This window comes from Adelges cooleyi, unplaced genomic scaffold (genome assembly GCF_023614345.1).
Source record: "Adelges cooleyi isolate 19-005CV unplaced genomic scaffold, UGA_ACOO_1.1 ACOO_flye_CR_arks_rails_tigmint_CR_PRNA_30, whole genome shotgun sequence".
In the NCBI taxonomy this organism is placed as follows: domain Eukaryota; kingdom Metazoa; phylum Arthropoda; class Insecta; order Hemiptera; family Adelgidae; genus Adelges; species Adelges cooleyi.
Window position 1 is genome coordinate 19154904 of NW_026095971.1, and position 25028 is coordinate 19179931.

At 28.5% G+C, this 25028-nt stretch overlaps 1 protein-coding gene and 1 long non-coding RNA gene across 5 annotated transcripts; one reads left to right on the forward strand and one right to left on the reverse strand.

Moving 5' to 3' along the window:
• Positions 1–2187: 2187 nt before the first annotated feature.
• Positions 2188–24280, reverse strand: LOC126839033 (uncharacterized). Its single transcript, XR_007685768.1, has 4 exons — positions 24153–24280; positions 2704–2845; positions 2436–2583; positions 2188–2348 (listed from the first exon to the last, which is right to left on the reverse strand). It is a non-coding gene; the product is annotated as an uncharacterized LOC126839033 (long non-coding RNA).
• LOC126839024 (uncharacterized) lies at positions 7620–23440 on the forward strand. Of its 4 annotated transcripts, XM_050573936.1 has the most exons (9): positions 7620–7891; positions 7964–7996; positions 11682–11856; positions 11921–11985; positions 13388–13541; positions 13604–13668; positions 13791–14127; positions 14191–14354; positions 14423–14565. In XM_050573936.1, the coding sequence occupies exons 1-8, from the start codon at positions 7700–7702 to the stop codon at positions 14310–14312; spliced, it is 1143 nt and encodes a 380-aa protein (XP_050429893.1). In that variant the 5' UTR covers positions 7620–7699; the 3' UTR covers positions 14313–14354; positions 14423–14565. The 4 variants fall into 4 exon arrangements, with proteins under 4 accessions (XP_050429893.1, XP_050429896.1, XP_050429895.1 ...); XM_050573939.1 differs by lacking the exons at positions 13791–14127; positions 14191–14354; positions 14423–14565 and adding exons at positions 23108–23294; positions 23365–23440; XM_050573938.1 differs by lacking the exons at positions 13604–13668; positions 13791–14127; positions 14191–14354; positions 14423–14565 and adding exons at positions 22921–22985; positions 23108–23294; positions 23365–23440.
• Positions 24281–25028: the final 748 nt, after the last annotated feature.

Consider the following 25028-nt stretch of genomic DNA (forward strand, 5'->3'; position numbering starts at 1 on the left):
TAATAACAGTAAAAGTTAAAAAAAAACAACTACTTCCTCAAAACCGTGAAAGATAACCGGATTTTCAACCGTCATGTTTGGTTTGCTATAATATATAAGATATAATCTTAGTGAAATTTTTTAAACATTTTTAAAGAACATTGATTAGGCTTGCCTCGTTTGACACATGACCTTAAACTTTTGGATTCTTTCAATTTTAGTTAAACTTTTGTTTATACACAAAAGCAAATTCAAACAATCAGAAAAATAAATAATAAAACAAGATATGGTTAAAAAACAACTTAGTAAGAAAAACGTAAAACTGTATAAATACAACAGCTCTCCTTAAAAATGTGTGATACCAACAGTTGTTTGTCTTTTGTCTACACTGTATAATGGTACAAAACGTATCGTCGATTTTTGTGTATTACAGGAATTTTAACTAGAATTAAAATGTATACATATTTATAATAAAAAAAAACCCAAAAAGTGACTTGAACACTACATAATATGTGGATTTTCAATATTATTATAGGTGTACAAACTTAAAATTTAGTGTAAGACCTGTACATAATCACAAAAGAAAAATAACTCAAAAAGTTTTTCAGCCGAGTCTGCAACCACGAAAGATCATTTTCATGTCTCGTTGAAGTACCGAATAAATTTAGATTAGTTGTGGAATTATAATTTTAAAAAAAAAATTTCATGGAGCTTCCAGATACAGCGTAAGCCAAGGAGATTAAAAAAATTTTTATAATCAATTTTCTGGCTAAAATTGTAGTGTTTATTATCTGGCCAAAAGTAACTTAACATAGAGAATTAAACTATTTTCAACGTTAAACGTACAACATATCTTATCTTATCTCATATCAGATAAAAGCGTAACGCTTTTTTTTGGCAACACTTTTTTTCGGTTATGTACCGGCTAATTCTCACCCCTATCTGCTACCCTTTATCTCCCGTCCCCAACCCCATCTCCGTGTGGTAACGCTTTTTTGATAACGCTTTTTTCGTTACGCTTTTTTGATAACGTTTTTTTCGTTACGCTTTTTCAATTACGTGCCAGGGGCCCTATTCTGAACGCCATACGAACGGTTCGTATACGGTGGAGTCCGTATACGAACATTTACTATACGGAAAAAAAAATCGCCGTTAGAACATGATATACGGACCGTCCGGACGGTTCGTATGTACGGTCAGCTTTATTCTCCGTGTACTTTTTATGCACATTAGTCATTACATCAGTGGCGTAATTTGGTCATGTTTTTTTTTGGGGGGGGGGGATAAAATAAAAATTGCATACATTTTACTCATCACCCCTTCCCTCCCCCAATTTTTTTTGGTATGTATCATAAGAACAGCTTAATACAACCATTGTGATATGTAAAACGTCATGGGGGGGATGATAAGACACTCAAATCTCCCCCTTAATTACGCCTCTACATTACATCTACAGAATAATCTATATTGTATTTAAAAAGAAAAGTGATAACAGCCAACAATATGTTTACTTCCATTTAAATAAAAAATGTATTTTATGTTATATTGTTCTAAAATATAAACAGAAAAAAAATGTTTTATGTATAGTTTAAATACGAATGTATTATGCATTAGTCATGATAACAACAAATTATTTAAATTATGTACAAATTTTTATTACATTAAAAAGGTGTATTTTATAAGATACAACGTCAAATTATTTGCTATTTAGAAATATGCATCCACATATTATAATAGTTTTATCAAATAGCTAAACAATTAGGTATTAATATATTAAAATAAGAAAGCAATGTTGTATTTTATTACAGCAGATTATAAACATGAACAACTAAATTGTGTTTAGAAATCGAATTAAAAAATGTGTTCTAACACCGTTAGCTTAAAAAACTAATTACAACCATAAAATAATAATAGTGCACTAATTAGTTACTATTAAAAATTTTTTTAAAATATGGTAAATTTTCAAAAGTTAAGTATGCATTTTTTTACTTTACTTGTAAAACTATTAGTTCTACATTTAAACATAATATAATGTAACATAAATATTAAGTATATATCATTTCAATGTAGTTTCATGTTAATTTGTTTATGTAAGAATTTACAATGTATAGAATGTTGCTACTATAACTTGTCTTATTCGACGACCTACCAAAAGTTCATTGTTACGATTTTCGTGATTTGGCCTATTTTCATTTATAATAACCATTGGTGGAATAATTCCAAAATCTACATCTTCAACTTCGAGTGGTTCATTTACTACTAATGGTACATTGTCATTGATGCACAAATTATGCAGCATTATACAACTTTTTATAATTTTAGATGCTTTACTCGGTGAATAATGTAGTACTCGGTGTTTGAGGAGACATCTGTTATACATTTAATCATTAATTATATAAGTAAATTATATTATATGCAAGCCCAACAGCCATAATAACAATATATAAATAGTTTACCGAAAACGCATCTTCAAAACTCCATTGCATCTCTCAATGGTAGATCTAACACGACAAAACGTCTCGTTGTATGCAGCTTCCGGGGACCCGATAAGTGGGTTTAAAAATGGTGTCATCAACCACGGTCGGAGTGCATAACCTGAATTCCCTTAATAAAAATGAATTTAATTTTTGTATGAACTATTTAGTTTTACTTGCTTTATTATTTGATTTTTATTTTATAAAAAATTCAATTTATTTTACAAATTCGTGCAAATAAATAACACACCATATAACATGTATGACGTTCCATTTTTATGTAAATATTCCATGAGCTCCTTAACATTGCTTTGATTCCAAATATGGGATTCATGAACCGAACCGGGATACTGAGTACACTCACTTAAAATCCGTAAATTGACGTCGCAAATCTAATTTACAATTACAACTTCATAGTTCAAATATTCGAGATTGTAATACAAAGAAAATGGTTAATATAATATATAACTTGTACATAAATATTAATTTTGTGTTTGCATATTATCTATTGCGTGGTCGCAAGTACTGCTATGAATATTATAAAAAATAAATTATTTTTAAAAATGTGCGTATCACCATATTGCTTTCTTATTTTTTGATGCATTTCTAGTTCTTATTTAAGACATTTTGAGGCCTTCAGTGTTATAACGAACTAAGCTACAAATTTTATTTTTAATTAATATAAGTATTAATTTATATTTATATTAACCCCAAAATTATTAATATTTATATTAATTAACGATTAAGATTATATTTGTGATCTTAATTAAACGTCAATAAAAATTACAATTAATGATTTCCTAACATCTCCCATTTAGATTAAATATTGTTTTACTTAAAATTTTCCTAAATAAACCTAAGTTATTGCTAAAATAATAAAAATGGGGTTATTATTTTAAATAGGACATAAAACCATACATTTTTAAATAATGCCAAATTGTACCATTTGTATTCAAATTATTATTATTCAAAATATTATTAATTATTAATAATTATTGTTATTAATAATAATAATTATTATTAAAAATATTAATCATATTTCAATACTTCTTATATAAAATAACGTAATTGATGGTAATATGACAAGGCATACGATAAGACTATACGGAACCCGGTTCACATGGCTATGACCATCCGTTGGAGATCCGTATAGAATTGTTCTAATATGAGGAGTTTAGTATCATAATCTATTTTTAACGTGTCGTTAGAACTATCGATTCGTATACGAAACAATCCGTATACGGAACATATTTTTTTAGGTATACGATCGTCTTAGGGTATACGGACACAAAATATTTTTACATGTAATATTATATACCATTTTTTCCACCGTACATACGAACCGTCCGTATATTGTGTTCTAACGGCGATTTTTTTTTCCGTATGGTAAATGTTCGTATACGAACCGTTCGTATAGCGTTCAGAATAGGGCCCCAGAGCTAAGGCATGAAAATGTCAAAAACAAAGCCAGTAAAGTGGGGTTGTGGCATAGTACAGACGGAGCATAGTGAAGACGAAATGGTCGCGGGTATATTAAATTATAGGTATTTTGTATAATATTTATTCTCGGTGTGAACAGTGAAACACAAAAACACATTTTGTTTTTTTTCATATTACTTGATTGCTTAGTTTAGAAGGTATTAGATATATACGTTATAATATTCAGTGGTTTTTTGTTCGTTTTATTTTGTTTTAGGCTTTAGGATTACGTAGGCCGTAGCTGTTAAAAATATTGTCTCAGAAGAGCTTGTTATTGTAATAGGGTCACAGCTGGTGTTCTTTTAAAATTTAATTTCAAATTTTAGTCTTGTACTACACAAGACCGAATTGTTGAATACATTTGTACTCCTTCTAAGAGTTATAATGAATAATAGTAAAATGATTCCCTTATACTAAAAACCTGGAAAAACCCCTAAAAATTGACAGTTTTTTAAACGCAATATTTGATTTTCTGTAATATCGTCGCGGACATTTTTAGTAAATATAAATATATATTCTACTTTGTGTACTTAAAACTGATAAATGTATATTTTGAAGAAATTCGGGTACCTATACAAACATGACGTTCAGTTATACTCTAGATGTTAGTGTATAAAGTCAATATAAAGTCTATACTATAGACTATTAATACGATTTTATAATTTATCTATCACTTTTTGCTTTCTTGATTTTTAAGTAATTTAAGTAACTTAAAGAATTTTTTGTAAAAAAAAAAAAAATTCTAGACACTAAAAATGTGTAGATAGATATTTGTCTTAATACATATAAAAACATTATAGGTTGATCGGATTTCTTACCCATACTCACAAAAGTCTGTCTGTAGAATGTTATAAACGCCTATATTTCAATATTATCATAAACTTTAAGGGATAAAGAGTTGTTTAAAGCTCATTGTAAAGTGCCTTTCGAGAATATACAAAATACTGGCCCGTTATTAACGGTAATGGACGGTGTTAGGATATCCTAATATTCCAGGACGGGCTTCTGCATTAGTTGTATTTCGAACCTTTACTTGATAATAAGTATATCAATTAGTACTAATTGTGACTACTAGTTTAATCTTTCAATTTTACTTGCTATGAATTCGAAAAAATGTTCTATTTTAATTTGATGCAAGCTAATTAATCCTTTCCGTCACTAATCACCTAGTATTATGTTAATAATTCCAAAATTGTATAATCAAATCTAATATTTTTGGTGTGCTATATCTTCACCACCTTGACTTAAACCCCCTTAATTAGTTATTCAAAAATAATAACATTGTAAGGGAAGTGGGGTAAGGGCATAGTAGTGACAGAGCGTAATGACGATGGAAAGGTCACGGGTATATTATATTATAGGTATGAAACACAAAAAAACATTTTGTATATATATTTTCGGTGTAAATAACAAAACCACATTTTGTTTTTTTATATTAGGATACATAGGCCATGGCTGTTAAAATACTTGTCTATGAAGAGCTTGTTATTGTAATAGGGTCACAGCAGGTGTTCTTTGTATACTTAGTTTCATATTTTAGTCTTGTATAACACTAAAAACAAGAGATATTAAAAACACATGTACTCCTTCTTGGAGTTGCAATAAAATATGGTAAAAACCCCCAAAAATTGACCGGTTTTTCAAACGCCATACTTGATTTGCTATAATGTCTTCGCGAAAGTTTTTTAACATTTTTAGAGAACATTGGCGCAATTTAAGGATTTAAGATCTGCCAATTAGTCCAAAGATAGGTCCAACATACGCCTATATTACGGGAAATAAAAAATCTAGTCAATATTTTGTATATTTCAAATAAAACATCTGGATTATTTCAATTTCAGCAAAACTTTTGTTTACACAAAGACTAACTATACATGTATTATTACATTATGAACACAATAATAAAAAAAAAACATTTTTTAAGTAGTATTATTGGTTTTTATACAAAATTTGTATTCGCTATAATATTTGTAACAATAAGGCACTATCATGCAAGTATAATCAAACAATCAGAAACACAAATAATATAACAAGATATGGCCAAAAAACTACTTAGTAAAAAAAGTAAAACTGTACTAATTGTATTTGTAAAATACAACAGCTTTCTTAAGGGGGCTCCATATAGACCATTTTTAAGGAGTTTTGTATAGGCAATATTGAAGAAAAAATTGGTTTAAATAAATTTCGACCATGTCAATAAATTTATCGGTTAATTTGTATAAGCTTCAAGGTATTATTTTTAATTTAAACCATTTTGTCTATGAGTAAAAGCCATTTTAGTTAATACAACATACATTTTTTATTCCATCGCACAGGCTCAACCAGTAATCTGATAAGTAATATAAAAAAAGATTTGAATTTGTCATGAAATTTACTTGAGATCGGTCGACGTACTTTTTTGATATTTTATTTCTACTATGTATAAAACACGTTTGAACATTTTATAAAATTTCAACATTTTAAAATAAAATTTAGAAAGGGTTAAAATTAAAAATTGAAAAAAGTACCTCTACCGATCCTAAGTAAACTTCATGACAAATTCAAATCTGTTTTTAGATTGCTTATCGAATCACTGGTTAGGCCTGTGCGATTGAATGAAAATTATGTGTTTTGACTGAAAAAATGGTCTGTATGGAGCCCCCTTAACGTAAAAGACTTGAAAAATGTGTTATTCCAACAGTGGTTTGTCTATTGTCTATATTATAAAATGTTACAAAACTTATCGTCGATTTTGTATATTACAGAAATTTTAACTATAATTTAAATGTATACAAATTTATAATAAAAAGAAACCCAAAAAGTGACTTGAACACTATATGTGGATTTTGAATACTATTATAGGTATACAAACTTGAAATTTAGTATATGACCTATTATATAATCACAAAAGAAGAATAACTCAAAAACATTTTTTTTAACAAAATTGGAAATTATCCACCCCTCTTTTTCCCAGACCATAACCCAACCCCATAAGTAAGGGGTCAAATGGAAACATAATGTCAAAAGTTGAAATAAGTGACCTCTAAAACATATAGTTTGAACTATTTGAAGCCTGTCTGAGTAAAGTCCTGAATTTTTTTTTGCGTCTGTAGACACGAAACATTTTTAAATAATTTAAACATAATGAAAAAATTTAATCAAACTTTCTTTAGCCACGCAGATCTAGAAAAAGATTTCTATTTCTAGATCAAATCTATCAGAACCGATGAACAGATATTGTTTTTTGTCTATTCCTAGGTAGCAATTTTAACTCAATGCAAATGTTTTTTTTGTCTAAGTTAACTAAACAAATACGTTAAACAATTTATTTAAATGTTAACCTATTTTATATTTAATTAACTTTTTTAATTAAGACTAATTTTCTGAACATGTTGACTCCTAAATAACTAGTTTTGTATAATTATTTTAAAAATTATTAAAGTTTAAATTTTAGGACAGATGGCAGAGCGGAGAGTAGAGGTATTTTTTTTTCTTCATGCTAAAGTTAATAGCAGTTGTTTCCTATACGAATTGTAAGATAATTTATGATTGTTTTTCACAACTGCTGTACATACTCGAAACTACGTCAGAAACATAATACTAGGTGCGAATATACTATTTTAAAATATGTGTATTCAATGATAATTTATGATTGTTGTTCTCAATTTTTGTTTTTTCTTGAAATACATCAGAAGTATAAAACTGTAAAAAGAAACGCAAAATAACAATAAGAATATTTTGATTTCCTAGCAGTTCTCATACGCGTCAAGTACATATTTTGCATTACAATGTTTTCAAAAAGTATTATACTTCTTTTGTGTGTCGTGAGTTTTACAGTGAAAAGTATTACCGCAAGTAATGGAGAGATACCAGCAGGGACAGTGGAAACCGCAAGTAGTGGAGATATACCAGCAGGAACGGTGGAAACCGCAAGTAGTGGAGAGATACCAGCAGAGAAAGAAGAAACTGCTACTAGTGAGGTATGTATCTAAAGTTAAAAAATATTTAAAAGCTTCAATTATACAACATTTTTTTTTTAAATTAATTATTAGCGGATAGTGGATGATGGTTCTACGAGTACAGGGGTATGTATTTGAACATTCAGAAATAGTTAAAAGCTTAATATACATGGTCAAAATTACATAAAGACCTATTGCAATAAAATATAGATGGTAACTTATTTATGAGAATATTGTATGAATAATATGTAAGCAGAGTTGTGCAAATTCTTAGGATAAAATGTTATTTGTATAAAAAATTGTCTTCCTATATATTAATATTTTATATACAGAGTGGCCCACAATGATTTGAAAAATAAAATAATTTTTATTCTAATGAATATTTTTGAGATTTTTTTTTAAAAATAATTTATACTTTTTTGCGCTATAGCACCATGGTTTTTATTGCACTTACCTGTTTTACTTTTTATAATAATGTTTTTGTTTTTTTTAATGCATTTTAAAATTTTTTTTCAAGATAGCCATTTTATTCAAAATATTTTTTTATAAAAGAACTGGTAAAAAAAATTTGTATTTTTATTCATCCGTTTTAAAGTTATATTCATTTGGAAGTGAGGATGACTGGTGACGGGAGGAGGAGTGCGGTAGGTAACGCGCGCAGATAAAAATAACTCTACGCAGTTAACTTTTGAAAAAAAATTAAAATATATAATAAAAAAATTAAAAAAAAGTAAAACAGGTAAGTGCAGTAAAAACCGTGGGGCTTATAGTGCAAATGAGTATACATAATATTATTAACATAAAAAAATGTCAATATTATTCACTAGAACAAAAGTTATTTCATCTGTCAAATCATTGTGGGCCACTGTATATATTATACTGGTTTTAAAAATGTTCTAAATAAAGTATATATAGGTTTTATACGAAACAATATTTCAAAATATAGTTACTTGGAAAAAATCCTTACAAACTATTAAAATAATATTTAAAAAAATTATTTGATAATTAAATTTGAAATTATTTCAATAACTTTTTATTTGAAAAACTACGTTTGAAATAATAAATAGAATAATTATTTTGAAAATAACTTAAATTATTTGTAAAAGTATTCAGAAAATCTTTTATTCGAATAATTATTTCTAAAATTATTCAAGTAAAAGATTATTTAGATAAAGTTTTATTCGGGTGATATACAAATCTGATTGTAAGTTATTGGGGTATACACAATTTTATCTGAGCGCACGGCAGTGCGCCGGCCAAGTTCCAGGAATGCCAGTGTATCTTTACACAAACCAATTCAACCGGTATTTCGAACTCTCATATATCTGCTACTTCTTAAGATAGGCTTTTAGAATTTGAAATCTAAATTAATCTTAAATAGTTTAGGACACTGTCTAAAATTGAGGCCTTAATATTTAGCCGTTTTAAAATGGGAGGATTTCAAAATATGCATTTTTATCACTCACTCACTCATCATCAAAATTATAAGACACTTCCCGAATAGATAGAAACGTGAAATTTGGCACAAAGGTGTGTCTTATAGTGTAAGTAAAGGGAAAAATCTGAAAATTGCAATTTTCTCAAAATGAATGCGCCAGGTGGGGATTAATGACTTTCGCCGCGCTACTGCAGGTACAGGGCGCTGTTGATGCCCACGTCTCTAGTCAGCCATCATTTGGTCGTAGTTTGTGTCTTTGATAATTCGCGTTCACATGTATAACAGTGTAGCAGTGTTTTTTGTTCTAGTTACGTTTGTCCCGCGGTGTATTAAAAAGTGTAATATTACACCTAAACGTTTAGGTTTCGTTTATACGTCTATAATACTAAAAAACTAGATTTATAGTGGCTACTTGTATAAATTCTAGCTTCACTACAAAGTGTAGTATTATGTACATATATACATTATATATACATATACATTATGTACATATCTACGTAGTTAATATAACAACACGTAAAAACAAAAGAAAATCTACAGCATACAATATCCATTCAATGCCTCGTAAGAAAAAAAAGCTACTGAAGCCCGCAAAAAGGAATGATATCCCCAACAAAAACCTAACAGTGAAAAAAGGCCAAGTTCTAGACCCCATCCCAAAAATGTCAGCCTATCAAAGTAGTGATATCTACATTGTGGCCAAGTCTGCTATTTCTTTAGTTCATTACCACACTTCACGCCTACTTTCATGAGCAACACTGCTCTTTTATTTGTATTGCTTAACACTTGGCCAGTTTCTGAATTAAGCATGAAACATCATTATCAAATGTACTCACTTAGAAGTTATGTGGGTGATGGGAAGAAGAGAACTCAGAAAAAAAGAAAAAGGTTCAGATTCCCTCTCCAAAGAGTCAACCAATCAAGTAGTGGTATCTACATTGCGGCCAAGTCTGTTCTATGCTTCATTCAGAAAGGTCATGTTTCATTCACAAACTGGCCAAATGTTAAGCAATACAAATAAAAGAGCAGTGTTGCTCATGAAAGTAGGAGTGAAGTGTGGTAATGAACTGAAGAAATAGCAGACTTGGCCACAATGTAGATATCACTACATTGATAGGCTGACATTTCTGGGAGGGGGTCTAGAACTTGGCCTTTTTTCACTGTTAGGTTTTTGTTGGGGATTTTATTTTCACCAATCATAGCGAATATTTAGTAGCATAGAAATATTTGTTTTTTCTTATCTCGTCACTATTACTAGGCTTAAAAGACATTATGATAGTTATTATTTTCAGCTAAATCAACTTTGATGAATTATCGGTGAAATTCATAAAAGTTTTTTTTGCATTATTTATTCAATACACTTTAGTATAATATATAGAATTAAGGCGGTATCACAGCTACGTCGTCTGTCGTGTCGTGTGCCTTATATCGTCTTCTGATTGGCCGTTGTAATCACGGTATCATTGAGTAACAATGACCTACCGGGTTATTGCTAGAGTTGAGCTGAGCTCAACTTTTGTATCGTGTGGTATGTGTGGTTAAAGTTTGGTAGCCGCGGTCAATTGATTTTTTATCAATTATCAATTTGAACATATTTATTACTATCACTATCTGCATTAAATGCCGGTTTGTCATTGATGGGCCGTATACGGTATACTTAGAAGTAACTATTTTATCAAATTTAAATGTATTTCGCGAGTACTCTATGGCATTCACTGATTAGGTCACCACGATAGATAATTACCAAATTGGTATTGAACAGTTACCATTAGTAACCTTAAGTGGCCACGCCCACTTCTTAAATCGCACGACATGATAGACAACGTAGCTGTGATACCGCCTTTAAAGTTTTTAATTTAAGTTTTTCTAATGCTTTTCATATTTTTTATCTGTATAGGAATTCAGCAGTGAGTTTCTAACAAAAACACAGAATAAACATAAAAACAATTTGAAAATAACATATATGTTTCATGTTTTAAATGTATAAAGAAAAATCGTTTTGCATTTTTCAGATTTTTTTAATCTTTTAATTCAGTAGAAACCCAATTTATTGTATTTTCCAACATTTTTTTTACACGTCATACTATATTCTTTAATAAGCGTTTTTTAAAAAATGTATTTCATGTAACATACTAGGATGTAAACGATGAACGACAAGTGAAATTACGTACGACGACGATAAGAATGGTTTAAGTTCCCTCAAAAATCAAACAAAACAAGTACTTAGGGGAAAAAATATAAGAGGATCCCAGTGCAAAAAAAAATGTTTTCGCATTTATCTGATGATTACAATTTTTTTTTACTTTTTTACTCTACTTATTCCCTTTAATGATAAAACGACTCGAATAAAATGAACTGTAAATAATATTTTAGAATAAAAAACTGAAAGACATGACAGATGAGCAATGGGCAAATTTATTTAAACAGTATGATACCGATGAGGATGGTATAATCTCCCCAAAAGAATTTCAGAATTTGGTATTCAATGAGTTCAGTGGATTCCTCACAGTTCACGATGCAGATATATATAAAACTTTAATTTCAAAGGGTAATATTAAAAATAAAATAATGTTCTACGATAAACAATCTACAAATGTCATAATTATTTTCAGATAAAAGTAAAACAGAATTGGAAATGTTTAAAAACATGAAACCGATAATATATTTATTGACAAAGGTTTGTATTCAGTTATATTATTGTTACTATACTAGGAGATCAATTTTTAAAGTTTTTCGTTTAAAAAAAATGTATTTTTAATACTGTAAAATATTATAAAATACCTAAGTCTTACAATTTTCTAGAAGGTCAACAAACTTTAGAAATTTTAATGATAACGTCAATATACGTACTATTAATAATAAAATAATAATAATGTTAATGATAGTATTATTATTTAAATGTTGGACACAAAATCCCTGTTATATAATATTTAAAATATTTAAAAGTAACATATTAAAAGTAGAAACAATTGAACACAGACAGGCGCTTCATACTCAATATTTGAGTATATTTGTATATAATATATATTCTTAAGATATAGAAAACATTTCAAAGTCCTACATCTAAAAAATAAAAAATAAAATAAATATAATTTAATAATTTTATTAATTATTTATTTAGTTGAAATATTATTATATTTGAAATAACAGTAAAATAATATTAAGATATTTTTTGTATAAAATTATGTTAGAAATGTTTGAATTACTTTATTATAGAATATTTAATACGAATCACTTTTAAACAATGTACAATATTATTATAATAAAGTACAGTTTTCAAATCTATCCGAACTTTAAACGCCCTCAAACTTCCACCACTCCAACCAACGGCCCAAACGGTTTTGGTGTAACGGATTTTTATAAAAGGATAATCGGTCGTAATGAGTATGGTTCGGACAGAAATAAAATAATTATTTTATCAACAAATATACAAATATTTGTATTACGTTAATTTTATACTTTCTTCAATAGTAATTAATAATATTCATACATCGAGATGTCTATCAAAAAGCTATATATACCATAAAATCTGTGTTTTACAACGATTGCGTGTCCCGTGACACACACAGTTTTTATTTTTTTATAGTGCCTTAAGAAAAGAAAATATGAGTATAAAAAGTTTATAGAACTTTTATAACTTCAAAAGTAACTGTCCAGAATTAGTTATAGACCAGTCAAAATTCTCCGCAAATTATTCCCAATTTATTTATTTATTCGTATGAATATAATATTCGTATGGCGTATTTGACCGGAAGGGCTATAGTTAACTTTATGCCAGTTCGGTCGCCGGTCGCCATTTCTGCTGTGCATATCGGGTGTTGATGGTGTGGGTCGCCGCTAAAAATCCGGGTGGTCACCCATCCGGGTTCAAGCAGCAACGGCCACAGCTTAACCAATTCCCAATTAAAAAAGATAATTAAGTCCACATTTAAGATATAAAAATCAAAAAACTAACAAGAAAAATACGATTTTGACTGTATTAATTTTGAATCATTTTGTATAATATTTGTTGCATCCAAGCCTTACAAAAGAAGTCATTTCTTAATTGGCATAATATTCGTTTCTTAATTTTTTTTTAGAGAACAAGTAAAGTGGAGATTGGAAACGTCAACAAAAATGACACTTATTCAAAAGAATCTTTCGTGGAAGTAATAAAAGAAAATGAACAAGCTAGACAACTGTTCTCAGACGCGAATGAAATTTCAGAAATTCTAAATCTGATTAGTCAAAAAGGTAGTAAAAAACTTAACTACCTATTGAATTTTGTTTTTAAATTATCCACAAACTGTTTATAGTAAAATGGCCAATTAATTGGACGAAGCTCGAGGAAATATTAAAAATGGTGGCGGATTCGTTAATGGTCAGTAGTAATAATTTTAATATTATTTTTACTTTATTAGTATGATTGATTCTACCTTATCTTAGAGCTTATCAGAAAATATAAATATTATAAACATGTTATGTGTTTCTTAAAATATTTAGATGGTAGAGTATTACGAGGGATTTTGTAAAATCGACCAGGACCAAGATGGTCGTATTGCCGTTGAAGACATGGTTAAAGCATTGATCGACGATGATTCAGATGAATCAGCCAATGAGAAATTAGTCAATAAGGAATCAGCCAATGAGGAATTAGCCCATGAGGAAGTAGACAATGAGGAATCAGCCGATGAGAAATTAGCCTATGAGGAATCAGTCAATGAGGAATCAGCCAATGAGGAAGTAGACAATAAGGAATCAACCGATGAGGAATTAGCCTATGAGGAATCATCCATTATCGAAACAATCACTAAAATTATCAAGAATGGGGATTTAGACCGTAAATACTTAAGATCAACATTTTAGCGGAAATTATTATTAATTAACATTACATTTTTTCCAGGCAATGGTTTCATTGATTTTTATGAATATCTGATATTAATGAGTAATGATTATAACCTGGACGGAGATTTAGAGATGTCACTTGATAACATAACTCTACTCTCGATTCAAGAGAATCTTTAATCATTGAAAAATATAACAATTTTACATAAATACCAATAATTTGTAAAGTTTTTAAGAATTTTTGTTTGTGCAAGCCAAGAACATATTTTAAAAATGTATATCTGTTTCAGATAGTACAAATAGACTGCAAAAAGAATATTGAAGAATGCACTATGCACCAGGATATTAAGTACATTCGATGAACATTTCATACATACATTTAAATAGAAATACACGGTTGTCAATCAATCAATTATTTAATTAATTTGTGTAACTGCTGAAGATTTAATAAAAATAACACATGTAATAAAATTTTTTGGGTGTATATTTTTTTAATATTTCTCACCCATACTCACAAAAAACTAGTGTGTTAAATTATGTAAACGCCTATATTTAAATTTTCTATATTTAGTACTATAAGAGAAAAAGAGTTGATTTCAAGATTTTCTAGAATATACAAAATATAAATTTTATCTAAATTCATCTTTGGTTACGCAGATCTCTGTAACCAATTAAAGGGCGTCGCACCGGTGATGTTCAGTGGTAAAAACATGTTTAAGCAGACTAAAAATAACTCGCTTAATTTTGGTTTTATAGTAAAAGCACCCATTATAAAATTACAAAAAACAATATTCCGGAGGGCAAGACGGTGCGTTTTTTTAAAAAAAATATATTTTTGAAAAGTTACAGTCATTTAAAAATGTTAAAATAGTCGCTATTTCTAAACTATGTATTGAGCGTTATACTTAGAATAATGAAAAAACCGTCTTGCCCTCCGAAATATTGTTTTCTTTTAATTTTATAATGGGTGCTTTTACTCCAAATCCAAAATTAAGCGAGTTATTTTCAGTCTGCTTAAACAAGTAGAGATGAAAAAACATTTTTAAATCGCTTTCAAGGATGCTGTGAAAAATCAAAAAATAAATTAACCATCAAAATAGAGTCCTAGTTATTGAACTCATAATTACACATCACAGTTTAACCATTAAATTAATAATTTGTAAAAAATTGCTTATACATTACTCTTTAAAAATGGGCAGTGCGACGCCCTCTTAACGGATATTGTTGTTTAAGGTCTTGTTACTTGTTAAAATCATCTTGACATGAAAAAGTGCACTAAAGAGTTTTAGATCTTCATCTGATATAGTTCATTCACTACAGATCTTTCCAGTTGTATATCATAAATAAATCAAATGTTGGAACGTATACATAAGAAAATTATTCTGCCGGTGGCCCATTTTGCGAATCGCAAGTTAAGTGTTTAAAGTAAATTATTAATTAACACAACTTTTGGTACGTGGTACTGGGCGTAGGCACGTTATTAACAGTAATGAACGGTGTTGGGATATCTGTTCCAGGACGGGGTTGGGCGTTAGTAGTACTTCGAGCCTATTAAATAGTTCGTTTATTTCTTAATTGTAATTTTTTAATCTTTCATTCGTTATTTTGAATACATTTTTTTCTATATTCCCTAGATAGTAAATAGTCATTGAAACTAAATGCAAAGCTGGTGTTTTTTTGTGTCTGTATCTAACTTTTAAAACGCTGAATTAATTTACTTGATTAGTAAGTCTATCAATCAGTATTAATTGTGACTACTAGTTATTATATACATTAATATATGACTTAATAAGTTACCTGAAAAAGCTACTATTTATTAACTTGAATACCAAAAGCAAATTTGATAAGAGTCTACATGGAAAGTAGCAGATCTCGGTTGATGTTGGTTTCAACCAATTAATCGTGGAGTCGGCAAAACGTGCGTTAGTCTGCCATTTTAGAATTTAAGAGCTGGAAATTAGTCTGATAATAGAAAATAGGTCATAAAAGAATTTTAGTAAAACTTTACACAAATGCTAACTATACATTTATTATTATATTATTAACACAATAATAAAAATATTCGTTAGAACAAAAGTTATTTCATTTGTCGAATCAAAGTGAAACACCCTGAATATATTCTCGGTATGAACCACAAAAACACATTTTGTTTTTTCATATTAGGATACATAGGCCGTGGCTGTTTAAATACTTGTCTATGAAGAGCTTGTTATTGTAATAGGGTCATAGCTAGTGTACTTTTAATATTTCATTTCAAACTTTAGTTTTGTACTACACAAAAAAAAACGAAATATTGAAAAATTCTTGTTCTCCTTACAGGAGTTATAATATATGGTAACTAGGAATATATAAATACAAAAGATATACGTATCTTTAGTATTATAATTGGTTTTTATACAAAAATTTATATTCGCTATAATATAGTACATATAGTTGTATAATGTAGTTATAATATAGTTAGTATAATATTGTTCTATTACAACAGGGGAGGTGATGCTAAACCTTCTCAAGATCTCCCCTGTAAATAGTGTGTTCTCAGAGTATTTTCAAAGCTACAACTTTACTAAGTACCCAACGAACACACGAAACGAATTAGCATCAAACCGACAGCCAAACGTCCAGGACCTCCTGGCTTTATCGGCATAAACAGCCCTTTTCAGGGCTACCCTGACGTGCGCAGCCACCGCGTAAAGAGTAGAAAAAACAAAATTCCTTACAAAAAAAATTCAAAAAACAAAATCTTAAAACCTTATACAGTCAGCGAAAAATACAAGGAATCACAAAGAACAACACGATTAGTGTACCTAAATGTTGAAGGTTTGACTAGGGCAAAGTCTGATATCTTAGGCACAACGTTTAACCAAAACGTTAAAGAACAACATATAAATCCCGTGCCGGGAATGAACACTCCATTGGTATATCTAGGGGAAACCTTATAATATATTTGAATTTTATACTTATATATGTCTTGTCTTGTATTTTTAGCAGTAGGTTATAAATGTATTTTTCACTGTTCATTCTTTGTCAATTGTTATCAGTGTCATTTTGTATATTTAACTTTACTTAAAGCCGAATGGCGTTTATTATACCAACAGTTATTTGTCTTTTGCCCACATTATCAAACAATACAAAACGTATCGTCGATTTTCGTACAATAAAGACTTTTTAACAAGAATTAAAATGTATACATATTTAGAATAAAAAAAACCCAAAAAGTGTCATGAACATTATACATGTGGATTTTGAATACTATTGTTTTATTGAAAAAAAGCCAACTTTAATGTTCATTAACAAAGTATTTATGATATAAGATATTTAAACATGTTTTAAGGATTTGGTTATTATGGTTTTTACAATTTTTTTTTATTTATGATTACGGCAACAAAAGTTAATTTATCGAAATAAAATCACAATTGTAAAAAATAAAAATATGAAACTATGTTCTTATTTACATGAGAGTTATATTTTTGGAAACGTGTATAGTTTTGTTGTTTAACAAATAACATTTTGAGTCGTACCCTAATAAAACTGTTTCTACATATGCTGAACAACCACTTGCTAAATAATGTATATTGTACGGGATTGGTTACTTTTGCTTTGGACATAAGTTTTAAAATAAGAAAAAAAATAATTTGCTTAGTAATCCATGTCTATATGTATAAATTGATACAAATTTATTAACTATAATAGAGTACCTAATACAAATTTTAAATCAATTTTTATTAGCCACGCAGATCTAGAAATTAATTTCTATTTCTAGATCAAATCTATCAGAACCGATGAACGGATATTGTTATTTAAGGTCTTGTTAGAATTATCTTGGCATGCATTAGTGCAGTAATCAGGGCCGGACATAGAGGGGGGTGTGGGGGGGGGGGGGTTGACACCCCCACTCGGAAAACTCAAGTTTATACAATCGGCATATTCGGAACAAAAAGTCGGTTATAACCCCCATAAAATTATACAAATAACATATTTATTTTTTTATTTTATAAAAGTATGTAGGTACATAATTTTTATTGGAATCTGGCGACTGAATAGTAAATAGTCGGCACACAGAGGACGACAATACGAAAATATAATTTTAGTTTTTAGTATAAGAAAAAAACAATGCATTTTCGGTTATTCCCGATTTTAGCAGAAGTATTATTATTTGTTTATAATAACTGTGGTGTATATTATTTCAAACTATGTTCGGTCATGGGACCTATTGGTCTATTGTAAACAAACATTCTATCCCTCTATAAGTATATATTTTTATTTTCATCAATCCGATCGACTTTGTAAAGATATTACATTTCCTCCTATTTCTTAGGTTGTCCAAAAAAACAGTGGCCGTCGTTATCTCGGTTAAATTGCAGTTTCAACTGCAATACGTTATAATTATGTTAAATAAATTCAAACATTTTTAAAATAATGCTTTTAAAGTAGGGCTCAAACTGTTTTAGTATTGGTGACTGAGATCTGAAAATTTAGTAATAGATAAATTTGTTAGCTGCCTAAAGTATTTCTATGCTCCGAAAAACATTTTAAAAATCAAAAAATTTCTACACAATTTATAACAATATCACATCATTATCATTTTTCTTCTTATTCTTTTAAAAATAATAAAAAATGACCCTCATGATTTAAACTCCACCAGAGATATTCTCGATGTAATTGATTTGGAAGAAATAACAAAGAAATAGTCCGCATTAAAAAAAACACCGTATTAAAGTTTAACTTTTGATGGTTTTTTTACTTGTACTATCTAAATTTGTTTGTATTAATTAATACTTAAAAAAATAATAATTTTCAACAATTATTAATTCCAATTAATTTTAGCAAAAAATTGTGACTTGTGATGTAAAATGTCATAAAATATTTACCAAAGTACCCAAATATTTTAGTCGGTAATTAAAATTTTAAAGTCGGCATCTTCATTTTGACACCCCCCCTCCCCTTGCATATTTCTTAGCACCGGCCCTGGCAGTATTGATTTATATAACTTTATCTGATATAGTTAATTTACTACAGATATTTATACCATAAATAAGTAAATCAAAAGTTAAAACGTACACATACAAATATTTGTTATACATTTGTTTTAAATAATCCTGAAGACGACCGGTTTGACGGATCGTAAGTCAAATGTTTAAAGTAAATTAATAAAAATAAATACATAAATAAACAGAACTTTTGGTCAGTGGTAATGTGTGTAAGCCCGTTTATTAAAGTTAACGAACGGTGTTAGAATATCTTGATATGCCAAGACGGGGTTGCGTGTTATAGTTGTACTCGGTATCCTGCAGTGTTAGGCCAAATCGTTATCTATGTAGATAAAAAGGTCGAAAAACGAATAAAGGTAAAAATATATTCAACGTTTTCGAATAAAATTAAAAATAATTTGTTTACATCTGTCTTATTCGTAATTTTTAATCTTGTGTTGTTTTTTTATCTCTTATAAGATTATATTTATCTTTTATAGGAATATGTAGAAGCATTGTTTTTTGTCTATTCCTTGGTAGTAATTTTAACTCGATGCAAAGCTGATGTTTTTTTTGTCTCAGTTTACTGATCAAATATGTTCAACAATTTATTTATAAGTTAACCTATATACTAGTATTTAATTAACTTTTTTAATTAAAACTAATTTGCTGAACATTTTGACAGCTCAATAACTAGTTTTGAATAATTATTTTCAAAATTATCAAAGTTTAAATTTTAGGATTGGTGGCAGAGTGTAGAGTAGAGATACTGTTTTCTTCATTTTAGAATAGCAGTTGTTTCCTATACCTATATTGTAAGATAATTTATGACTGTTGTTCCCAATTTTTGTTTTTCTGAAAATACGTCAGCAACATAAAACTGTAAAAAGAAACGCAAATTAACAATAAGGAAATTTTTATTTCTTAGCCGTTTACATAGGCGTCAAGTACATATTTTGCATTACAATGTTTTCAAAAAATATTATACTACTTTTGTGTGTCATGTGTTTTATAGTAAAAAGTAATACTACATGTACAAGAACGATATTATCGTATGTATTAAATTTGTTTGATAAAGGAAAGATAAGCGATATAGAAGCTTTTACGGTGGTATGTATCTAAAATTCAGAAATATTTAAAAGATTATAGTATACAGGGCCAAAAAGATATTAAGACCTTTTACAAAACAATATAGATAGTAAGATATTTTTGAGATTGTTAGGATTATTGTATGAATAATACTGTAAGCAGAGTTGAGCAAATTCTTATTAGAATAAAATGATATTTGAATAAAAAACTGTCTTCTAATGTATTTCACTTTTCAAAAACTGCATTTCATGTAAGATACTATGATGTAAACAATGAATGGCAAGTAAAGTTTAACAAGTAGGTACGTAGTAAAGTAAGTTTCTAGTGCAAAAAAATAATGTTTTCGCCTTTGTCAGATGATTTTAAAATGTTTTTACTTTTTAACTCGACTTATTCCCTTTATTGATAAAACGATTCGAATAAAATGTACTATAAATAATATTCTAGAATAAAAATCTGAATGTCATCACAGACGAGCAATGGAAAAATATATTTATCAAGTATGATACCGATAACGATACTTTAATCTCCCCAAAGGAATTACAGAAACTAGTATTCGATAAGTTTAACGGATTCCTCACCGTTAGCCATGCAGAGATATATACAAATTTACTTAAATCAAAGGGTATTATTATTAAAATAAAAAAATAATTATTATTATTAAAATAAAACAATGTTCTACGATAATATAATTTTAAAAATGTCATAATTATTTTCAGATAACAATAAAATAGACTTGGAAAAGTTGAAAAAAATGAAACCGATAATATATTTTTTGACAATGGTTTGTTCGATTTTATTACTATTTATAAAAAATGTATTTACACTACTGTAAAATAATATAAAATACCCAAGTATTACAATTTTCCAGAAGGCCTACCAACTTTAGAAAACATTTTTAGTTGAGAATAACTACCTTTTTTCACTCTAGAATTTTCTTTATACTTAATTTGCTTAAACTAAACTATAAGTTGAACCTTTCATCAAATACAAAAATCTATATTATAATTTGATCATTGATGATATAATTGAACAAATTTCAGTTTTATTAATAACGAGGAATATACTTTAAAAATATGAAGTATAACTATTGTACATGTATGGGGACTTAAAAAAAGAAAAGGCGAGGATAACTTTAAACTATTAAAGTAAAACTTTAAAGTATTAGAATTTTTATAACTTAAAAAGCAACCCTCCAAAACTTGTTCTAGACCAGAAAAAATTCTCAGCAAATTATTCCCATTTAAAAAAGTTTAGTATATAAGTCCACATTGAAGATATAAAAATCGACAGATAAACAAGAAAAATAAAAATTTGAGTGTATTATTCTAAATAAATAACTTTGTATAATATTTGTTGCATCTAAGCCTTACAAAAAAATCTAATTTGACATAATGTACGTTTCTAATATTTTTTTTAGAAAAAAAGTTTAGTTGAGAATGAAAACGTCAACAAAAATGACATTTTTTCGATAGAATCTTTCGTGAAAATAATAAAGAGAAATGCCAATGCTAAAATACTGTTCCCAGACAGTATTATTTATTTATTTAAATGAAATATTATTATATTTGAAATAACAGTAAAATAATATTCTGATACTTTTTGTACAAAATTATGTTAGAAATGTTTGAATTACTTTATTATAGAATATTTAATACGAAACACTTTTAAACAATGTACGATATTATTATAATAAAGTACAGTTTTCAAATCTATCCGAACTTTAAACGCCCTCAAACTTCCACCACTCTAACCAACGGCCCAAACGGTTTTGGTGTAACGGATTTTTATAAAGGGATGATCAGTCGAATTGAGTATGGTTCGGACAGAAATAAAATAATTATTTTATCAACAAATATACAAATATTTGTATTACGTTAATTTTATACTTTCTTCAATAGTAATCAATAATATTCATACATTGAGATGTCTATCAAAAAGCTATATTTACCATAAAATCTGTGTATTACAACGATTGCGTGTCCCGTGACACACACAGTTTTTATTTTTTTTTAGTGCCTTAAGAAAAGAAAATATGAGTATAAAAAGTTTATAGAACTTTTATAACTTCAAAAGTAACTGTCCAAAATTAGTTATAGACCAGTCAAAATTCTCCGCAAATTATTCCCAATTTATTTATTTATTCGTATGAATATAATATTCGTATGGCGTATTTGACCGGGAGGGCTATAGCTAACTTTATGCCAGTTCGGTCGCCAGAGAGTGCATGGCAGTTCTGCCGTGCATATCGGGGGTTGATGGTGTGGGTCGCCGCTAAAAATCCGGGTGGTCACCCATCCGGGTTCAAGCAGCAACGGCCACAGCTTAACCAATTCCCAATTAAAAAAGATAATTAAGTCCACATTTAAGATATAAAAATCAAAAAACTAACAAGAAAAATACGATTTTGACTGTATTAATTTTGAATCATTTTGTATAATATTTGTTGCATCCAAGCCTTACAAAAGAAGTCATTTCTTAATTGGCATAATATTCGTTTCTTAATTTTTTTTTAGAGAACAAGTAAAGTGGAGATTGGAAACGTCAACAAAAATGACACTTATTCAAAAGAATCTTTCGTGGAAGTAATAAAAGAAAATAAACAAGCTAGAAAACTGTTCTCAGACGAGAATGAAATTTCAGAAATTCTAAATCTGATTAGTCAAAAAGGTAGTAAAAAACTTAACTACCTATTGAATTTTGTTTTTAAATTATCCACAAACTGTTTATAGTAAAATGGCCAATTAATTGGACGAAGCTCGAGGAAATATTAAAAATGGTGGCGGATTCGTTAATGGTCAGTAGTAATAATTTTAATATTATTTTTACTTTATTAGTATGATTGATTCTACCTTATCTTAGAGCTTATCAGAAAATATAAATATTATAAACATGTTATGTGTTTCTTAAAATATTTAGATGGTACATATATACGAGGGATTTTGTAAAATCGACCAGGATGAAGATGGCGTTATAAACGTTGATGACCTGGTTAAAGCTTGGATTGGCAATGATTCAGAGGAATCAGCCGCTGAGGTATCAGACACTGAGAAATCAGCCAATGAAGAACCAGTCACTAAAATGATCATGGATGGAGATTTAAACCGTAAATACTTAAGAACTAAATTGTAGTGAAAATTATTATTAAATATTAATTAACATTCAACTTTTTACAGGCGACGGTTTGATTGATTTTTATGAATATATGCTAATAATGAGTAATCAGTGATGTCACCTCAAACTAAACTCTACTCTTGTCAGTAACCAATCGGTTATGTAAATAATTTGTATAACTGCTGAAGATTTAATAAACATCATAAATGTAATAAAATATTTGTTATTCACAAAAAGTGTGTTAAATATTATAGGCGCCTATATTTTAATATTATCATAAACTATAAGAGATAAGAGTTGATTTAAAGCCCAGATCTTTTCAAGAAGATACAAAATATAAATTAAACAATTGAATTTGTATTCGCTATAATATAGTTCGTATAGTTGTATAATGTAGATATGATATAGTTAGTATATTATTGTTTTATTACAAGAACAATCAGCATCCGAGTACCTGGTACCAGCAGCCTTCATTAATTTTTTTATGTACAAAGTCAAATCAATTAATCAAATTTTTCTTTAAATGCACCTCACACCAGGATGATGTTACTCGCAAATGAGCCGACCGAACTTTACCTACCCACCGCTATTAATTAATGTACTTTTGCTATTATTATGTCATCATCTATGTTGGTCAGTTTTCTTCCTATGTTTTTGAATACTATACTCTTTTATTGCATGTATTGTATTTTTAGCAATAGGTTATAAATGTATTTTTCACATTTCATTCTTTGTCAATTGTTATCGGTGTTATTGTGTATATTTAACTTTACCTAAATCCGATTGGCGTTTATTATATATAAATATAAAATATAAAATAAATAATATTTGCAACAATATAGTACTATACCTTTGACGTTAGAGGTTTTGTTGTATTGTACTCTGAGTAAAATTGTTCACAGTTATCATTTTCCTCAAACAGCTCATTTTTGCAGTACAGTGGTTTTACACTCAAAAGTCACGAGTATGCTTGTTCAGTTGTCTATATGACCTGAAACAATTGTAGTATTCAGCCTAGATAACTGATTTTTGAAAATTTTTTATGTGGCTGGCTGAACAATACTTAACTCAACTTTAAACTATAGCTTTAAACCCTTTTTAATTATTATTAACAAATAAAAACAAAGACAGTAAAGTAGGGTCGGGGCATAGCAGGGACGGAGCATAAAGAAGACAGGAAGGTCAGGGGTATATCTATAGGTATGTAAAACAAAAAACATTTTGTTTACATAATTTCGGTGTAAATCACAAAAACCGATTTTGTTTTTTTCATATTATTAAGCAAGGCCGTGGCTTTTAAAATACTTATCTATGAAGAGCTTGTTATTGTAAAAGGGTCACAGCTGGTTTTCTTTGTATACTTAATATCAAACTTGAGTCTTGTATTCCACAAAAAAAACGAAATATTGAAAACTCCTTCTTGGAGCTGCAATAAAAAATGGTAAAAAAACCCAAAAAATTGACCGGTTTTTCAACCGCCATATTTGATTTGCTAAAATTTTAAAAGCGGGCGTGCTGGTGTTCTTATGAAATATTTCATTTAAAACTTAAGTCTTGTACTACACATAAAAAACCGAAATATTAAAAAAACTTGTACTCCTTCTAAGAGTTATAAAATAGTTAAAGTTAAAAAAGACAACTACTTCATCCTCAAAACCGGGAAAACATACTATTATTATTGAATATTATAAGCAATTAATGGTATAGTATTCAACCTATCTAGGTC

Coding starts and splice junctions, on each gene's coding strand:
- LOC126839024 (XM_050573936.1), top strand. CDS start 7,700: ATGTTTTCAAAAAGTATTATACTTCTTTTGTGTGTCGTGAGTTTTACA. Junction 11,857..11,920: donor TAAAACTTTAATTTCAAAGG/GTAATATTAAAA, acceptor AATTATTTTCAG/ATAAAAGTAAAACAGAATTG. Junction 11,986..13,387: donor TAATATATTTATTGACAAAG/GTTTGTATTCAG, acceptor ATTTTTTTTTAG/AGAACAAGTAAAGTGGAGAT.